Here is a 20828-nt window from a genome sequence, read left to right as displayed (position 1 = left end):
GCTGGATGGGAGAAGCTGGAGAGTAGTGGTGAATGATTGCTTCTCAGACTGGAGGTCTGTAACTTGGAGTGTCCCTCAGGGATCAGTGCTGGGACCATTGTTGTTTGTGCTCTATATCAATAATCTGGAAGATAATGTGGTAAATTGGATCAGCATGTTTTCAGATGACACTAGGATTGGAGGTGTTCGGGACAGCAAATGAGGTTTTTAAAGCTTGCAGAGGGATCTGTACCAGCTAGAAAAATGGGCTGAAAAATAGCAGATGGAATTTAATGCAGATGAATGTGAGGTGTTGTCTTTTGGAAGGACGAACCAAGAAAGGACATACACAGTAAATGGTAGAGTACTGAAGAGTGCAGCGGAACAGAGGGATCAGGAATACAGATACATAATTCCCTGAAAGTGGCATCATAGGTGGATAGGGTTTTAAAGAGAACTTTTGAAATATTGGCCTTCATAAATCAAAGTATGGAGTACAGGAGTTGGGATGTTATGATAAAGTTGTATAAGACACTGGTGAGTCCAAATTTGGAGTGCAGTTCTGGTCACTAAACTACAGCAAGGATATCAGTAAGATTGAAAGACTGCAGAGAAAATTACTAGAATGTTCCGTTGACTTCAGGAACTGAGTTACAGGGAAAGGTTAAACAGGTTAAGAATTATTCCCTGGAGCATAGAAGAATGAGGGGAGATTTTACAGAGGTATTTAAAATTATGAGTGGAGTAGATAGGCTTTTTCCACTGAGCGCAGGTGAGATACAAACCAGGGGACATAGATTACGTTGAAAGGGAAAAAATTTAGGGGGAACATGAGGGGGAACTTCTTCACGCATAGAGTTCTTCACACATAGGAGTGATGAATGAGCTTCCATCTGAAGTGGTGAATGAGTGATCAATTTTAACATTTAAGAGGAATTTGGACAGGTACATGGATGGATGAGGTATGGGGAGCTATGCACTGGGTGCAGATCAATGGGACTTGGCAAAATAAAATGATTTGTCACAGACTAGAAGGGCCGAAGATGCCTGTTTCTTTGTTGTAATGTTCTATGGTTCTACGATTAAAAAATATAAAATGCTGAGGAGATGATTCACATCGGCTCCTCCAATGGTTCCCCATCATGAATGTACTTGGGTGATGGACATTGGAATATCAACATCCATCAACAAAAATGGTTTGGTGGTACTACAACTCACCAAGCTGGCTGAGCACTGAAGGGATGCTAGATTGGGTCAATGGCAGTTGATGTTGGAATCAGCAATGCTTGATCTTGCCCTCAACATCAAGCTTCCTGCTGCATCAGGACAAGAGATCACCTGATCTTTGTGGAGATGAAATCCCATCTTCCTAGTAAAAATAAATTTCATAGAGTTATGTGGGACCACTAGCATACTAACTATGACAGGCTGGAAACATATCACAACAATACTGGGCATCCATGAGGCACTGCAGGTTATCAAGTGTTCTGAATATCTGTAGTCTCATGACCTTCCATATTTCTCACTCTACCATCACCATTCAAACCAGGGCATCAACCCTGATGCAATGAAGAGTACAACGGTACATGCAAGGAGCCATACTTCAGAATGACAATATAACCTAGGGAAGATACAGGAAGGGACTACATGCATGCCAAAAACATGAATTCATGAGTCTATTTTGGTCATCAAGAAAGTTATGGAAGGATTAATCAATGGTGCTTTGCCATAATCTGTTTACAGAAGCTCACTTTGGATTCTGCCAAAGTTACTTAGCTCATGACCTCACTACAGCATTGGATTAAACATGGACAAAAGAACTAAATTTCATGGGTGAAGTTGATGTAATTGCCCTTGATGTCAAGGCAGCATTTGATTGAATTTGGCATGAAAAAGCCTTAGGTAAACTGGAGTCAAATGGGAATCAGGGAGGAAACCTCCACCAATTGGAATCATAAGTAGCATAAAGGAAGTTAGATGTGGTGGTTGTAGGTTAATTATCTCAGCCACAGAGCATCCCTGCAGGAGTCCCTCAGGGTAGTGTCCAAGACTCAACCATCTTCAATAATCTTCTTTCAACTCTAAGGTCAGAAGTCTGGATGTTCACAGATGATGGTACAATATTCAGCACCTTTCATGACTCAGACATTGAAGCAGTAAGCAACAAAATACAACAAGACCTGGACAATACTTTAATCTGGGTTGATAGGTGCAAAGTGATATTCACTCCAGACAATGACAAGATCCAACAAGAGAAAATCCAGTTATCACCCCCTGATATTTAATAGTGATTACACCACTAAGAATCACACTATCAATATCCAGGGAGTTACCATTGACTAGAAACAGGCAAATTATTATATGAAATCACATACTGTATATATGGTATACGGTAACCATGTATGTAATGTGGCAATAAGCACAGGCTAGAATTTCTGGGTTGAAAACTCACCGCCTAACTCCCCAAAACCTGTCCACCATCTACAAGGCTCGAGTCAGGAGTGTGAGGAAACACTCTCCACTTCTCAGGATGAGTGCTGCTTCGAATACTGTACATTCAAAAAGTTCAACACCATACTGGACATAGCCATTTGCTTGATAGGCACGACTTTCAAAACCATTCACCACCGACACACAGTAGCAGCAGTTTGTACCATCCACAAGATGCACCGCAGCAACTCACCAAGGCTTCATGGACCTCAACTGATGATCTCTACCAGCTCAAAGAATAAGGAGGCAAAAACATGGGAACCCCCACCGTCTGGTCGTTGCCCTCTGAGCCACACACCTTCCTGACTTGGAAAATATTGCTGCTCCTTCACTATTGCGGGGTTAATCCTTAAACAATTTTCCAAACATCACATTGGGGTAATCCCAAATATGGCAATAGATCGAAAAGTAGCTCAAGGAAAATAGAGGCAATTAAATCCTCTCTAAACATAAAAAGCCCACATTCTTTGAATGAATAAGAAATAATTAAAAAGAAAAATTAGTAAAATAAAGAACACTAAATTACTGAACGGCTCTGACCTGGACCAGTAGTGAGTGGACCTGGCAGTTCAGATATGATTTACAGTTGGGAAACATGCAGATTATGCTCTGTTCTTCACCCACTCGTTGCTGTAATCATTGACGATGGTGGCACCATTTTCATTTTGATGACACCCTCACCATATTCCATAACGTGATTGCAGTGCAAAGTGGGATATATTCAATACAACTCAAAACAGTTCTATTGGCAGCTTCAGCATTATACATAAACCCAATCTGTAAGACCCAGAGTTTGACTGTTCCTTCATTTCATTACTACCATCAAACCAGAGGCTCAATCTTCATTCAACATGAGTATATGTCAGCAAATGCACCAGGTGTTGATGTGACACGGGACCACATGGATGCTCCTCAAATACGCGGCAGCATGCAGTTAGCAGCATTGATGGGCCTGGAAACCAATGGATCAGATTGAAGCTCAGCAACCCAGACATGAATGGTGTTGGCCAATTAATCAAGTAACAGAAGGAGCAGTCTCAAAAACAATTCTATCCTCAGTAGTGGTGCAGCCCAGGACAGAAAAGGGAAAACCAGACTGCAACCTTTACAATTATCTTCAGTGAAAAATGGTGAATGAATTCTATATCGCCGTTTTTCCAAAGACCCTCTTTCACAGAATTAACTCTTCCAGTTCATTTCACTCACTGTCCTGAGAGAGCTAACTGAGATACAGATGCAGAAAAATCTATGGAAACTGACAAAATCTGAAGGCATATGCAGCAGAATGAAGTCACACCTTCCACCAAGCTGTTGCTGTGCAGTTATAACTGGCAGTGGCATCTACCCATCAATGTGGAAAATTACCATGTATCTACCATCCATAAACAAAATATATCCATTGCCACCTGTCGGCAAACTCAGCATACTTTCAATTATTAGCAAAATGATGACTGTGCTATCAAGTGGCACTTAATTATCAATAATCTTTTCACTAGTATACATACAGTTTGGGATTTGCCAGAATCACTTCAGACCTCATTACAGTCTTGGTCCAAACCTGAAACCAAGACCTGAATATTAGAGGTGAGGTAAGAAGTGGTGATGTGTTCTAATGATTGCACGACATTCAATTACATTTACAACTGTTCAAACAAGGCTTGAATTGCAACAAGATCTTATTAGCCATCTGGCGCAGTGTAAGTGGTACAAATTCATTTATTGTCGATTCTACATATCTTCTTCTTTGGCTTGGCTTCGCGGATGAAGATTTATGGAGGGGTAATGTCCACGTCAGCTGCAGGCTCGTTTATGGCTGACAAGTCCGATGCGCGACAGGCAGACACGGTTGCAGCGGTTGCAAGGGAAAATTGGTGGGTTGGGGTTGGGTGTTGGGTTTTTCCTCCTTTGTCTTTTGTCAGTGAGGTGGGCTCTGCGGTCTTCTTCAAAGGAGGTTGCTGCCCGCCGAACTGTGAGGCACCAAAATGCACGGTTTGAGGCGATATCGGCTCACTGGCGGTGGTCAATGTGGCAGGCACCAAGAGATTTCTTTAGGCAGTCCTTGTACCTCTTCTTTGGTGTACCTCTGTCACGGTGGCCAGTGGAGAGCTCGCCATATAACACGATCTTGAGAAGGAGATGGTCCTCCATTCTGGAGACGTGACCTACCCAGCGCAGTTGGATCTTCAGCAGCGTGGATTCGATGCTGTCGGCCTCTGCTATCTCGAGTACTTCGATGTTAGGGATGAAGTCGCTCCAATGATATATACATCCCAATGAAATGGCATGCCTGCAGACCATATCATGCACACAGACACACAATATACTCTATTCACAAATGACATACAGTTAAAAAAAAACTCCAGTATCCGGCATCTATGGGGATTGGTAGATACTGGATAAGTTAATTTGCCGGTTGCTTGAGATTGCATGTTGCATGAATGGCAAACTAACCCCTTTGGGCAACCAATTTTAAACTTTTGTATTTTTTACTTATTTATTTTCTGTGATTTTTTTGCTATTTGCTTGAATTCCAGATAACAGGAATTTTACTGTATATTGTGACAAGATCAAACCAGCAACCACAAAGAAGGCATATCATACAGGAGTAACGATGAGCAATTACTTTATTAACAAAAATTAACCTTCAAACTTTAATTAAAAAAAAACCCTTTTATAACAATGCCCACTGGTTACTATGCAAATTCCTATAACAGTGTAAAACTAATAAATTCTCTAGCCTAAATATAACATATGTAATTTAAGTCTAAGTTATATTTCCAACCAGCCCAAAGAAAAACTTAGACACAAAACAAACATAAAACACACAAGACTCAAAAAAACTTAGATCTCAACCGAAGCAAAGATCATAAACAAAATTCAGTTTGTTTGGTAAACTGAAGCCAAAAGATCTTTGAGAGAGAGATAGAGAGAGAGCACAAAATTTGAAGTTGTCTTCTTGTGTTGCTTGGAGAGAGAGGAACAACGGCTTGGTCCGGATCCTTCTGGCTGCCTTTGGAATGTTCATCCCTTTTAAAATGCCCAACATTCTAAACTGCCTCCCAGACAATGACTCTGCTTGGTCCTCCTTCCATTTCACAGCCACAATATATATACATAGATAGAAAGAGATATTATTTAGACTTACAGCACGGTAACAGGGCAGTTTTAATCACCCTCCTTATTGACTTCCAATCTGATGCTTTGCAGCTACCATACAATGCTATGATGCAGCCAGGCAGGACACTCTGTGTCGGGCTCCTATAAACATTGTTAGGTTGATGGCTATAGCCTTGACCTCCTCAACCTCTTTCTGAAGTATCGGCACTGCTGCACCTTCCTGACTAATAAAGAGGTGTTGTTGGTCCAGGATAGGATGTTCTTTAAATGCATGTCAAGAAAATTTGTGCAAGCTATTTTCTTAATGTCGCCGTAATTAATATGTAGTGGGGAGTGATCCTTTGTCCTCTTAAAGTTCACAATCATCTACTTTGTATTGTCAATGTTGAGACTCAGGTTGCTGGTCTTGTACAACTGTTCAAATCTATCAAACTCCTCTCTGGAAGCCAACTCATCATTGTTGCCAATGAGGCCAACTACTGTTGTGTCTGTGATGCTTCTTTGATTGCAATAAAGAAACTTCGATTCTTTTTAAAACAGCTAGATTTATTAACGAAGCAAACAGCACTAAGAAACAGAACATACACATGCTAGACCTCATGTAGAGGCCTCCATCTTGAATCTACTAAAGATGCAACAGCATTCTGAGGATGCAACATTCCTCAGATGTTACACATTCCATCTCCAATGCCTCCTGATGGTAGTGCTCTATCATTACACCCCCTTCCTTGAGATGTTTAATCAAACATGACACATTAATATAGTATTGTCTCAATTTAAAGTTCAACAGAAATGTAACATGAACATCAGCAGCACAAACCTTTAAGTGTGCGTTTTTTTTTCTTTTATAGATTCAGGTGCTTTGACAACTCAAATGGATCTTCTTAAAACAGGTGCTTCTGACGGCTCTTCTGGTGCTGGTGTCAGCTCTGCTGTCTAGCATGGGTGGTGTTTCCTCTGTTTCTGTGCAGGCTGGATCTTCTGCATTCATCTGTTCCTGCAGTACCTCTGGCACTTTCAGCAGGCTCCTTCAATTCCTCCTCAGTATTTGACCCTCCTCTTCCTGACAGTATAGGATTTTGGATTTACTTCTCCCACAACAATAGCCTTTTTGTCCCAAGTGTTGGGATCACTGAGTCTCACTGTGTCATGTTGTGACAGTGGCCCGAAGCTTCTCACTGATTTGTCATAGATTTGCCTTTTGTCTCCCTTGCAGACGTTTTTGTTTCCATTCTACATCTCGGCTCTTGTTTGGATCTGCAGAGTAGGGAAGTGTGGTGCGTAGTCTATGTCCCAACAGAAGGTCAGCAGGTGACATACCATATTCAAGTGGCAAAGCTCTGTAACTCAATAGAGCTAGATATGGATCTGAGCCTGTGATAGTACAGATCTATCACCAATGTACATAGTGTATATAGTTACTGTATCTAGACTGTGCTTACAGCGATTGGCTGAGAGCTAAGCCACACCTATTGTTTGGGCCTTAAAGGGTTGTGTCCCTAGTCAGGTCGGATCATTCCGGACTGGTCGGCCACCTGTGAAGAGCTCCGGTCTTTTGCTAATAAAAGCCTTGGTTTGGATCAACAAGTCTTTGGTTCTTTCGACGAGCTCTACAATTTTATTAGCAAAAGGAATTTTTTTTTGAAAGGGATGGAGCGTTTAACTCGGCCAGAAAAACTTGATATCGACCCACAGTCAGCTACAGCCTTCAAAGCCTTTAACTTCTGGCTGCTGAACTTTGAAAACTTCCTGAGATTCATTCAGGTGGAGGAGGATAACCAGCGTCTAACAGCATTGCTGTCTATGGTGTCCTTGAGAGTCTACGAGAACATCCAGGATGAGACCACTTACACCGCAGCCATAAAGGTACTGAAAGGACTGTATGATCAACCGGTGAACAGAGTTCATGCCCGGCTCATGCTTGCGTCGAGGAAACAACAGCCCGGTGAGTCCAGCAGGGCATATTTACAAGTACTAAAGGCATTGGGCAAGGACTGTAACTGTGTGGACAAAACTGCTGCCGAGATCACTAGCGACCTCGTCCGGGATGCCTATGTGGCCGGGCTCCGATCGAACGAAGTGAGGCTGCGTTTGCTCGAACAAGGGGTAGAAAAACTAGAGGACGTGGCCCGGATTGCAATCACAATGGAGGATGCAGCCTTAAAGTCCACCGAGCTCTCTAGGGACTGGACCCCTCGTTCTGATGTGAGTAAAGTGCCCTTCTACCCTACCCCTGACGGCCTGTCGGCTGCTGCTACCCTGCCCCGTGCGAACCCGAAATGTTATTTCTGCGGGAGGAACAAGCACAGCAGATCCCAGTGCCCAGCAAGAAAAGCCAGGTGCCAGAAGTGCCTTAAAAACGGCCACTTTGCTGCAGTCTGTAGGTCTAAAATGGCCGCCAGCAAACACAGTGCCTCGTGTGAAGCCCAACCGCCACTATCCCATTCAAACTCTTCTTCCCCAGAGCTCTCGTCCAATGAGAGCGAGGGCTCCCCTGCACGGCAACGCCTGACGTCACGGAGACGCCGAACCCGGAAGGGGCAACCCACCGTCGCAACCATGGTGATGGCCTGCCTCTCGCCCGCCGCTGCTGCCGCCGCCACAGTCACCCCCGGGGCCGACGCTACCGCCGCTGCTGCCGCCGCCACGGACACCCCCGGGGCCGACGCTACCGCCGCTGCTGCCGCCGCCACGGACACCCCCGGGGCCGACGCTACCGCTGCTGCCGCCGCCGCCACAGACACCCCCGGGGCCGACGCTACCGCCGCTGCTGCCGCCGCCACGGACACCTCCGGGGCCGACGCTACAGCCGCTGCTGCCGCCGCCACGGACACCCCCGGGGCCGACGCTACCGCCGCTGCTGCTGCCGCCACAGACACCCCCGGGGCCGACGCTACCGCCGCCGCAGCCACCCCCGCGGCCAACCAGGTGCTCACCCTAGCGTCCATCGCTGACGACCGCCAGGGCCCGACCACCGATCACGAGCAACTACAAACCCCACTACTTACCATTCACCCGCCACAACAGCACTTCCGGGAGGTTCTCCAACCTGCTCCTCGAGCGTTGACTACGTCATCCCGTTGCGTGACGTCATCCCGTTGCGTGACGTCATCGCGCAAAACTCGCCTGTCAACTGCTTCAATAACATTAAACCAGCAATGCTCTCATCCCCTCACCAGAGCAATGGAACTGATTAAAGTGCATGGACACTACACCAATTGCTTATTTGACTCTGGGTCAACTGACAGTTTTATCCAGCCAGATCTGGCCCTCCGTTGGGGACTTGACATTATCCCCACTACCCAGAGGATCTCATTAGCGACGAGGTCGCACTCGACTGGGATAAAGGGGTTTTGCATCGCCACGCTGGAAGTACAGGGCGTGACGGTCACCCACTTTAAATTATTCGTCCTTCCCCAATTGTGCGCCCCAGTGTTGCTGGGATTAGACTTCCAGTGTCAGTTCCAAACGGTGTCCCTACACTTTGGGGGACCCCACGCCCCCCTCTCGGTCTGCCATCGCCATCGCCCCACTCCCGAAGCACCCGAGCAACCCGCCCCCGTGCCCCGGGGCCAATCCTGCGGCCTTTCCACACTCCGGATTGCCCCGCCAGCACTCTTCGCAAACCTCACCCCTGGCTGGAAGCCTGTGGCCACCAAAAGTCGGCAATATAGTTACGAAAACAGGCAATTCATTAGGAGTGAGGTGCGTAGATTGCTGGATGAGGGCATCATCGAACCCAGTTCAAGCCCCTGGAGAGCCCAGGTGGTGGTTGTCAAGAATGGGGAAAAACTACGGATGGTGGTCGACTACAGCCAGACCATTAACCGCTTCACACTCCTGGATGCGTACCCCCTGCCACGCATCACGGATGTGGTGAACCAGATCGCCCAGTACCGCATTTTCTCCACTATTGACCTACGTTCGGCCTACCACCAGCTCCCGATCCGCTGCGAGGACCGACCATTCACGGCCTTTGAAGCGAATGGGCGGCTATATCAATTTCTCAGGGTACCATTCGGGGTCACAAATGGTGTCGCGGTCTTCCAGCGGGAAATGGACAGGATGGTGGACCAGAACGGGCTAACCGCTACCTTCCTGTATCTGGACAATATCACCATCTGCGGCCACGACATGCAGGACCATGACGCCAACCTAGACAAATTTCTTCAAACTGCCCGTCAGCTAAACCTGACTTACAATTTGGACAAGTGTGTTTTCCGGACCACACGACTCGCTATTCTAGGTTGTGTGGTGGAAAACGGGATAGTCATGCCAGATCCTGACCGCATGCGTCCCTTAATGGACTTACCCCCCCCACATACCCAGAAAGCTCTCAAACGCTGCCTGGGCCTTTTCTCTTATTACGCACAATGGGTTCCAAACTACGCCGACAAGGCACGTCCTCTTATCAAGACCACCTCTTTTCCCCTCTCGACCGAAGCCACAGCGGCTTTCGATCGAATCAAATCTGACATCGCTGCTGCGACGCTGCACGCGATCGATGAGTCTGTCCCGTTTCAAGTCGAGAGCGATGCATCCGACTTCGCCCTGGCAGCCACCTTGAACCAGGCCGGTCGGCCTGTAGCCTTCTTCTCCAGAACCCTCCAGGGTCCGGAGAGTAGACACTCCTCGATCGAGAAGGAGGCCCAGGCCATAGTTGAAGCGGTACGTCGTTGGAGACATTACCTCGCTGGGAGGCGCTTTACACTGTTGACTGATCAACGCGCGGTCTCCTTCATGTTCAGCAACACCCAGCGTGGTAAGATAAAAAACGACAAAATCGCCAGATGGAGAATCGAACTCTCCACCTTTAACTATGACATCCTGTACCGGCCTGGTAAGCTCAACGACCCGCCTGACGCGCTCTCCAGGGGGACGTGCGCCAGCATACAGATGGACAGACTACGGAAACTCCATGAGGCGCTCTGTCATCCAGGGGTCACTAGGTTTGCTCACTTTGTCAAGGCGCGCAACTTACCCTACACAATTGAGGAGATCCGCTCCATGACCCGAGCCTGTTCGGTGTGCGCCGAATGCAAGCCCCACTTCTTCCGTCCGGATAACTCCCACGTCATCAAAGCCACCCGCCCCTTCGAGCGTCTTAGCGTAGACTTTAAGGGACCCCTACCGTCGACCAACCGTAATACCTACATCCTTACGGCCATCGACGAATACTCCCGCTTCCCATTCGCTGTGGCCTGCCCAGACACCACTGCCACCTCAGTGATACAGGCCCTTCACAGTATTTTCACCATCTTCGGGTACCCCAATTCCATCCACAGTGATAGGGGGTCCTCATTCATGAGTTCAGAGCTGCAACAGTACCTTCTGGAGTGTGGCATTGCTTCAAGCAGGACCACGAGCTATAACCCACGCGGTAATGGCCAGGTCGAGAGGGAGAATGCCACCATATGGAGAGCGGTTACACTGGCTCTCCGGTCTAAAGGTCTCCCCACCTCTCACTGGCAGGAGGTTCTCACTAGTGCCTTACACTCCATCCGCTCCCTCCTATGTACTGCAACAAATGCCACCCCCCACGAAAGGATGTTCCTTTTCCCGAGGAAATCCGAATCGGGAACCACTGTACCGGCATGGCTCACTGTCCCTGGCCCCGTCCTTTTGCGACGCCACGTCCGGCACTCATCATAGATTTGCCTTTTGTCTCCCTTGCAGACGTTTTTGTTTCCATTCTACATCTCGGCTCTTGTTTGGATCTGCAGAGTAGGGAAGTGTGGTGCGTAGTCTATGTCCCAACAGAAGGTCAGCAGGTGACATACCATATTCAAGTGGCAAAGCTCTGTAACTCAATAGAGCTAGATATGGATCTGAGCCACTGTCTAGTACTTTCTTGAGCAATTGTTTAACTATGTGAATTCCTTTCTCTGCTTTGTCATTTGACTGTGGATGCAGAGGATGAAGTAACATGTCAGAAATAAAACTCTTCTGCAAAGTCCTGGAACTCTCTACAACTGTGCAAAGTCCATTGGCACTGTAGAGAATTTGAGGAATTCTGTGTCTTGCAAAGATCAATTTCATATTAATGGATCACACAAGCAGCAGACATATTAGGAAGCAGCTCAATCTCCAGATAGTTTGATGGATAATCAATAACCAGCAACTAATTCTTTCCATTCATGTGGAACAGGTCAGTCTCAACTTTCTGCCATGGTTCTGCTGGTACATCAGTTATAATCATGGGTTCCTTTGTCTGCTTTGCATGATGTTTCAAACAGGTCTCACAGCTTGAAACCATCCTGTCAATGGTCAGCATTTATCCCTGCCAATAAACAGCAGATCTGGCCCTCCTGTTGCATTTTTCCATTCCCAGGTGCCCCTCATGCACCCTTTTCAGCATCTCTTGTCTCAGTGATTGAGGAATGATAATTCTGCTCTAGCTGAGTGGAAGTCAATTGACAACACTCACTTCATTTCTGATGTAATATGGCTGACAGTCACCTCATTCAGATTCTTGATGACGTTCTGTAGAACTGTGTCTTTTATGTTTCCGTGGCAACCTGCTTGGATTTCATGTCAGATATGAGAAGAGATTCAGTGATGAGATTCACATGGAGATTCATTTCTGTCTCTGTGAAAATCTCATTGTGTGGTTCACTCTGTGTCATTGCCCTGGATAACAGATTAGCTAACACAATAAGCTTCTCTGGTGTGTACACCAATTCAAAGTCATAATGTTGTAGCTTCATCATCAGACTTTGGATTTTTGGTGACATTACACTGAGATTTTTCTTGATTATTGTTATTAATGGCTTGTGGTCTGTCTCTGCCCCAAATGTTGGTCGTCCATACACATAACTGTGGAATTTCTCGAGTTCAATGACCAGACCTAGATACTCTTTCTTGATCTATGTACATCAACATTCAGATGTTGTCACCGACCTTGATGTGTATGTTACTGCCCTCAAATCTTCTCCAACAGCTTGAAGTAGTACGGCATCTAAGCATCTGTGGATATTTTCATCTTTTTGGATGTGTCAAAGAACGACAAAAACACTGGTTCTGTAGTAGAATGGCCTTAAATTGTCCCCATTCTTCCTTGTGGTTATCTGTCCACTTGAATTCACATTCGTCCTGTGACAATTTCCTTAGGTACATTGTTCTGGAAGACAAGTTTGGGATGAATTTCCTAATGAAATTGATCATTCCCAGCACTCTCAATATGTTTTGTTTTGTCAGTGGGTCTGAGCATCTCCAAAATTGCTTTCACCTTGCTCTTGTCTGGCTCTACACCTGCCTCTGACAGTTTATCTCCTAAAAAAACTGATTTTCTTCACACCAAACTGACATTTTTCTCTGTTTAACATTAATCCATACTTCTGGATGCATTGTAGCACTTTGATGAACCTTTTGTTATGTTGTTTTTTGTGTAGATCCCCATAGGATCATGTCATCCATGTGCACACATATCCCATTTATGCCTTCTATGATGTGCTCCATTGTCCTGTGGAGGACTTCAGGAGCTGAGGAAATTTCAAAAGGCATCCTCAGTCAAGAGTATCAGCCAAACGGTGTATTAAATGTGTGATATTTTGTGCTTTCATCATGCTGTTTCATTTGCCAGAATCACTGAAAAACTTTGCACCAGGCATCTCACTTGTAATTTCATCCCTGGTTGGAATCTGATAATGTTCCCTCTTTATATTGGCATTGAAGTCTTTTAGGCCCATGCACTTGCGTTGGTCACCATTCTTCTTTTTGACACATACCATTGAATTCACCCATTCTGTGGGCTCCTCCACTTTCTTTATGACCTCTAGTACCGTCATTCAGTCGAGTTCCTGCTTGAGTTTGTCTTTTAGTGGCACTGAAACCTACTTCGGGGCATGAACCACTGGCTGTGAATCTTCTTTTAACTGTATCTTATAGGTAAATGGTAGAACTCCAAACTCCATAAAGATATCGGGAAATTGACCCAGTATTTCCTATACGCTGTTCTGTACATGGTCACTGGTAATGTGATACACCCTCTTGACTAAGTTTAAGTTTTCACATGCTTTGTCACCCAGCAGTGACTATCATCAATCTGGGACTACTGTGAACCTGAGGTGGTGCTCTTTATCTTTAACTTTCACTTTGAGTTTACATGTGCCGATGCTCTGTCCATTGTATGCTTTGAGCAGTACATGATTTATATGGATGTGTGGCTTTATCTTCATTCTCCTGATGTCACTCAGAGATCAAATTGACCTTTGCCCTTGTGTCTAACTTGAATGGAATATTTGTTCCATTTGTATGCAATGACACAGTCCATTTATCCTGCTCAACACTGTTCACTTCCTGCACCACCATGCCCATGAAAAGAATCACAGAGCAGTTCCTTCTATAGTGTTTACACTTTTACCTCTGATTCTACCCTTTGCACTTGTTACAGACTTTCTCATAATCTGGGCATTGCTTTTATGAATGTTTAGTGCCACATCATTTACAATTGAATGTTTCTCCATTTTTTTCTTGTTGTTTCCTGTATCTTATTTTTTGTTTGTGTGTAAGTCCAGACACTGTTGCTACAACTATGCCTTCATTTTCACTATCACTGAACTTTTTCACATGCTGCAGAGCTAATTCACTGGCATTCATATTTTCACAGCTCCAGCTAAGGTAAGCTCTGTCTCTTACAGGAGCTTCTCTCTTTTTTTTTGAAAATTTTATTTGAAATATTTTTTAAAAACAAAATACAATCAAATAACAGCAAGAACATTTTAGATACATAAGGGAAAAAATACCCTCCCCACCCTCCCAACCCTTCAGCCAGCTCCCTTAAGGGGAGCCAAATACAAAAACAAAACAGAATATATAGAATATTTCAAAGTATTTTCAAATTCATATTTTCCAAATAAGAAGACCACATATTAACAAAGAAGGAATAATTATCATGCAAGTTACATGTAATTTTTTCCAACAGAATTCATTATGCCATCGTACTATATTACTATATTAATCTCCACATTATCTTTCCAAGTTCTAGTTATACATTTTCGTGCTACAGATAACGCTAAACGTAGAAATTTAATTTGAAATTTTTCCAACCCCAATCCCTTCAAAGAAACCATATAGCCCAACAAAAAAATCGATGGGTCTAATGGTAATTTAATCTTAAATAGTTTTTCCAAGACCAATCTAATTCCTTCCCAAAATGGTTGTACTTTAACACAAGACCAAACAGCATGTAAAAAAGTACCAGTACATAGTCCACATCAAAAAAGAGTCCGAATTACTAAACCCATATTTTTTCAATTTCTCTGGAGTCAAATGTAACGGATGTAAAAAATTATAATTAACCATTCCATATCTTATATTCGTCAATTTAGTTACACTGTCGTGACACAAAAAGCACCCAATTGTCTTCAGGAAAAATATAAATTAAATCACTTTCCCATTTAAGCCTAAATTTCTCCCATTCTGGTTTATCCATACTATCTTGTAACAATTGATACATATCCAAAATATAACCTTTCTTTGGTATAGAGGAAATCAAAGACTCAAATTTCATCAACATAGGTAAATTCATCTCTTTACCATAATTCTCTTTTATCAAAGCTCTGAGTTGATAGTGCACAAATAAAGAATTTACAGATATATCAAATTTCTCCCTCAATTGATTAAAGGAAAGAAACTGTCCTTCTTCAAAACAATCCTAAACTATCTTTATACCCTAGGAATTCTATCTCTTTAAATGATCATTAAAAATTGAAAAGGGAATAAGTTGATTATGGTATAACAGAGTTTGAATTGATAGTTTACCCTTCAACCCTAAAACCATATTTCTTTTACCCCATATCTTTAACAAATGCTTTAATACCAGCATATTACATTCCAACAATAAATTCATATTCCATTTAAATATGAACTGATGTACTTCAACTTCAGAAATACAAGCCATTTCCACCTTCGCCCAACTCGGAGGTTGGTCCATATCCATCAATCTACTAACACATTTCAACTGAGCTGCTTCATAATAATTTTGAAAATGAGATAATTGAAGATCACCCAATGCATATTTCCATGTAAGTTTATGTAAAGCTACTCATGCTAATTTCCCCTTACATAAAAATTCCTGTACCACGCTGTTAAAATCCTGAAAGAAACTCTTTGAAAGTAAACAAGGTATCGACTGAAACAAATATTGGATTTGAGGAAAAATATTCATTTTAATACAATTTACTCAACCAATTAACATTAACGGAAGATCTTTCCATTTAATAAAATCTATTTTAATCATTTTTAATAAAGGAACATAATTTATATAAAGATTGGTAATCTGCATTTACTGTTACTCCCAAATATTTAATTCTATCTGACCATTTAAATTTTATAATATTTTAATATTCTGAATAATCTCCTTCCTCAACTGGTAATATTTCACTCTTATCCCAATTTACCTTATATACAGATAACTCCCCAAATTTCAGCAAGCAATCTTGCAAATATTTCAAAGACTGCTCCGGTTCGTTAAATAGACCAACACATCATCCGCAAGTAAATTAATCTTATGTTCATCATCTGCAATTCTCATCCCTTTAATCTTATCGTTCTGTCATATTGTCTGAGTTAATGGTTCAATAGGCAATGCAAACAAGGCTGGTGATAATGGACAACCTTGCCGAGTCAACCATGTTAATTTAAATGGTTAAGAAATTTGACCATTTGTCACCATCCAAGCAATTGGGTTTTTATATAAAGCTTTAACCCAACCAATAAAATAAGGGCCAAAATTAAATTTCTCTAACACCTTAAATAAAAAATTCCACTCAACCCTATCAAAAGCTTTTTCTGCATCCAGCACAACCACTGGTTGGGTTGCTGTCTAGATGCATTGACCAATGTGATCAATCTAAGAATGTTATCAGACACATTTCTATTCTTAATAAAACCTGTTTGATCTACATGTATCAACTGAGGTAAATATTTATCAAGTCTATTCATTAATACTTTTGCCATAATTTTATAATCTACATTTAGTAAAAAAAAGCCCTATATGAAGGTACTTTCAATGTTTCAATACTTTCAAATCTTTCAATACTTTCAACACTTTACTTTCTTTAAAATCACAGTAATTATAGCACTTGAACAAGATTCCAGCAACACCTGATCCTCAGTTATTTGCTGTAGAACATCTCCAAATACAAAGGATAAATCTTCATAAAATACTTTATAAAATTCAGCTGAAAATGCATCACCCCCAGTGACTTCCCAGTCGGCATCTCTTGTATGGCTTCTTTAATCTCGAAATCTGTAAATGGAGCTTCCAATTCTTTAACCTCCTCCTCTCCTAAAACAGGTAAATTTAATTTAGATAAATAAGAATCAATAGAACCAGCTTCCTGCTTTCCCTCAGAAGTATATAGTTGTTGATAAAATGAGTAAAACTGGTCATTAATTTCCTGAGGTTTATAGGTAACTATTGAATTCTTTTTAACAGCATTAATAATTCGCGATGTCTGTTCTGTTTTTAATTGGCACGCTAACACCTTATGAGCCCTCTCACCTAGTTCATAATAATGTTGCTTAGATTGACTAATTAAACACTCATACTGATAGGTTTGTTGTGTATTATAACGTAGTTTCAACTTCGCTAAAGCTGCCTTTTTATCTTCTGTTACATTTTTCTGAAATTCCTTTTCCAACACAATAATTTGTTTCTCCAATGTTAAGCTTTCCGCCACATATTGTTATTTTTTAACTTTCGTAGTATAACTAATAATTTGCCCATGCAAATATGCTTTCAAAGCATCCCATAATACAAAAGTACTACTTACTGTATTAATATTCTCAGCCAAAAATAAAGCAATCTGTTCCTTAACAAAAGTAACAAATTCTGGTTTCTTTAATAGCATCTACAAGACAATTACACCACTTCCAGACTTGCACAAGAGAAAAACAACATAGAATGATCTGATATGACCTGGCTTTTATATTTGGCTTGGAGTACTCTATCTTGTAAATGTGCCGATACTAAAAAAAAATCTATTCTAAAAAATGGAATCTTGTCTAAATGAATGAAAGGAGAAATCTTTCTCTGTAGGATTTACTCTCCTCCAAATATCAATTAAATTCAAATCTTTCAACAAGGCCCCTAATTTTATTGCCGTCTTTGATTTCCTTATACTTTTCGGAGACCTATCCAACAAAGGATCTAAAACACAGTTAAAATCTCCCCAACCAAAATATTTTCCTTGGCCTGATTTAACAAGAAAAAAGCCTCCGACATAAGCATTTCATCATCCACATTAGGTTCGTAGATATTTAACAAAGTCCATGATTCAGCAAAAAATTTTACAATTCAACCTCAAAACCCTCCCTGCACTACCTTCAAAGGATTCTAATTCAAATGGTAATTTCTTATGGATTAAGATTGCTACACCTCTCGTCTTGGAATTGAAAGAAGAAGAAAATACATGACCAGCCCAATCTCTCTTCAATTTCATATGTTCTTTTTCAGTCAAGTGTGTCTCCTGAAAAAAAGCAATATTGACTTTCACTTTTTTTTATATAAGCCAATACCCATTTACACTTAATAGGATTATTCAATCCCTGGACATTAAAAGTTGCAAAGTTCAAATTAGACATTTCAGTAAAAATTCTACTATAAAATATTACTCCCCTTTCTAATCCTCTAGATATTCTAAACCCTCCCCTATATAAAAATACCACAAAAACAATAAAATATATAAACTTCCCCTCAGTAAACTACTAAAAATGGTAACGCGCTAAAAATCTGGGTGTGGTAAAACCCACTAGTGGCAGACGACTATCAGGTCTCAGTGTCATCCATGCCCCCCAATCAGACTTTCACAAAGTAATTATTCAGACATATTCAACCCAGTGATTCCAATCCCAATGATTGTTTGGGTCTTCAATATCAAGAAGACTTTGCGCCAATTCAACCTTCTTTCCATTCTTTCCGTGTTTCCCATTCTTTCCATTCCAATTTCCATTTACCCTCCTTTTAGTCAATGATAATGGTGACCGACCATTTCCTCACAGATCTGGCAACGAATTAGCAAACTTTAATGCATAATGATCATTTTCAAAAAATTGAGACTGAAAATTTCCATAAAAAACTTTAAGTACAGCTGGGTAACAAAAGGCAAACTTGTAACCCTTTCACCACAACACTTCTTTAGCTGAATTAAATTCTCGGTGCCTTCTAATAATTTCTTGACTTAAATCTGCATAGAAAAACACTCTGTTATTTTGAACTATCATTAAATCTGATTTTTCCATGCCTTCTGCACCACAACTTGTAATATCATTTCTCTATCTTGATATTTCAAACAACAAATCAGAAATTCCCTTAGTGGTTGACCTGGAAACAGTTTTTTTCCTCAATGCTCTATGCACTCGATCCAACTCTCGACCATCCAGAAAAAAATTCCTTGCCCAGTACCTCAGGAATCCATTTCGTAATTTTTTTTTTACTGGATCTGAACCTTCCATATCTTCTGGAAGTCCTACTATTTTTACATTATTTCTTTGACCTTGATTCTCTAATGAATCAATCTTCTTCAATAATTCCTTCTTCTGTCTCCCCCCAGTCCATGAAAGAGTCCTCCAATTTTTCCATTTTTTTCTCTATTATGCTCTACTTGATTCTTACATTCAATAAAAGCTTCTTCAATTTTAAAAAAGTTATCCTGCACAGTATCTACTGTTTTTATACATCTACTAACATCACTTTTAAATACAGTCATATCTTTCTTCATAGAAGTAATCTCTTCACACATATTCATTTTAGTTTTCACTTCCATAAATACAGCAATTTCTCTCTCACTTTCTTAACGTTAATTCTGATCAAATTTGATCACAGATCATTGGATGTTGCAGAGATCCAAAATTATATGTTCTTGCTTTTAATTTCAAGTTTGTCAAAAAAAAAGTATCTAAGCTCTCTCTCTGCAGCTATGTGTGCAAGCAAAACATGCACCTCTTGAAGATTTCATTTTTCTTTGGTGAACTGTGTTCATCAAATATCTTGGTAACCTTAATAAATTTGCTCTGGTTTTCTGCCTTGGGCTTGAGGTCCCGCCACAGTATGTAGCCTTGCAATCTTCTGGTTTGGTATTGATTCTAATGGCTTTCAGGTACAGAATAAAGCTTTGTTTAAACAGCCTCCACTTATGGTCAACATTTCCAGTCCATTTCACAGCATTACGAGTTTTTGAGCTCTCTATATTTTCACTGCTGATATTGACTGTCACTCACTATACTCACTGTGTGTTTCTTTTTTTTCTTTCACTCTTATGCACAACAGAACTGTTTCTTCTATTCCTAACTGTTTCTTCCACTCCTGGTACCATGCTATGTTTCTTTTATTACAATAAAGAAACTTGGGTTCTTTTTTAAACAAATAGATTTATTAACTAAGCAAGCAGCACTAAGGACAGAACATATACATCCCAGACTTCATGTGGAGGCATCCATCTTAAGTCTACCCAGATGCAACAGCATTCCAAAGATGCAACATTTCCCAGATGCTACACACTTGACTCCGACTCATCCTGGTGGTTGCACTATTTCACTCCAGTGTCAACCGCCAACTTGATGATTCTTTTGAAGATGAACCTGGCAGAGCAGTTATGAGTTAGCAACATGAACAGTAGTGGCTGAGCACACAGCCCTTATGTGTGCCTATGTTCAATGCAATGGAGCTTGAGGTTTTGCTGCCAACCTTGGCAAGAAGTCCAGGATCCAGTTGTAGAGAGGGCAGTTGAGTCCCAGCTAGGACAGTTTATTCAGCAATCTCTGAGGCATGATTGTGGTAAATGCCAAGCTGAATTCAATGTACAACATTTATATCATACATATTCCTACAAATGATTACATCCAATTGTTTTTTGTAAACTGCAGCTTTACCTTATATATGCATATAATAGTTGATACTATGTGAAAGTTGACCCCCTATTTTTGGCCCCAATAGCCCACCCATCCAAGCTCCCAACAGCCTGGCTGCCCACCCATCTGAGCTCCTGACGTCCCTGGCCGCCCGCCCATCCGAGCTTCCAAAGCCTGATCATGGATCTCTCCCAGGCTCCAGCTGCCCATCCATCCGAGCTCCTAATGGACTAATCCCAGACTCTTGCCTAGGTTCCAACCACCTGCTCATCCAAGCTCCTGACTCTCTGATCACAGACTTTTGCTGAGCCCTCAGCCACCCACCCACTCGAGCTCCCAACATCCTGGACACCCACCCATCTGAGCTCTCAATGACATGGCTGCCCACC

The 20828-nt window shown here is 42.1% G+C and overlaps 1 protein-coding gene across 1 annotated transcript; it reads left to right on the top strand.

The window, feature by feature from the left end:
* Positions 1–7112: 7112 nt before the first annotated feature.
* On the top strand, positions 7113–11238 carry LOC138743580 (uncharacterized). Its single transcript, XM_069899097.1, has one exon. It carries the CDS (start codon positions 7237–7239, stop codon positions 11236–11238), a length of 4002 nt encoding a protein of 1333 aa, XP_069755198.1. The 5' UTR covers positions 7113–7236.
* The last annotated feature ends 9590 nt before the right edge of the window (positions 11239–20828 follow it).

This window comes from Narcine bancroftii, chromosome 9 (assembly GCF_036971445.1).
Source record: "Narcine bancroftii isolate sNarBan1 chromosome 9, sNarBan1.hap1, whole genome shotgun sequence".
Lineage (NCBI taxonomy): Eukaryota > Metazoa > Chordata > Chondrichthyes > Torpediniformes > Narcinidae > Narcine > Narcine bancroftii.
This window is presented reverse-complemented; position numbering and strand designations above follow the sequence as displayed.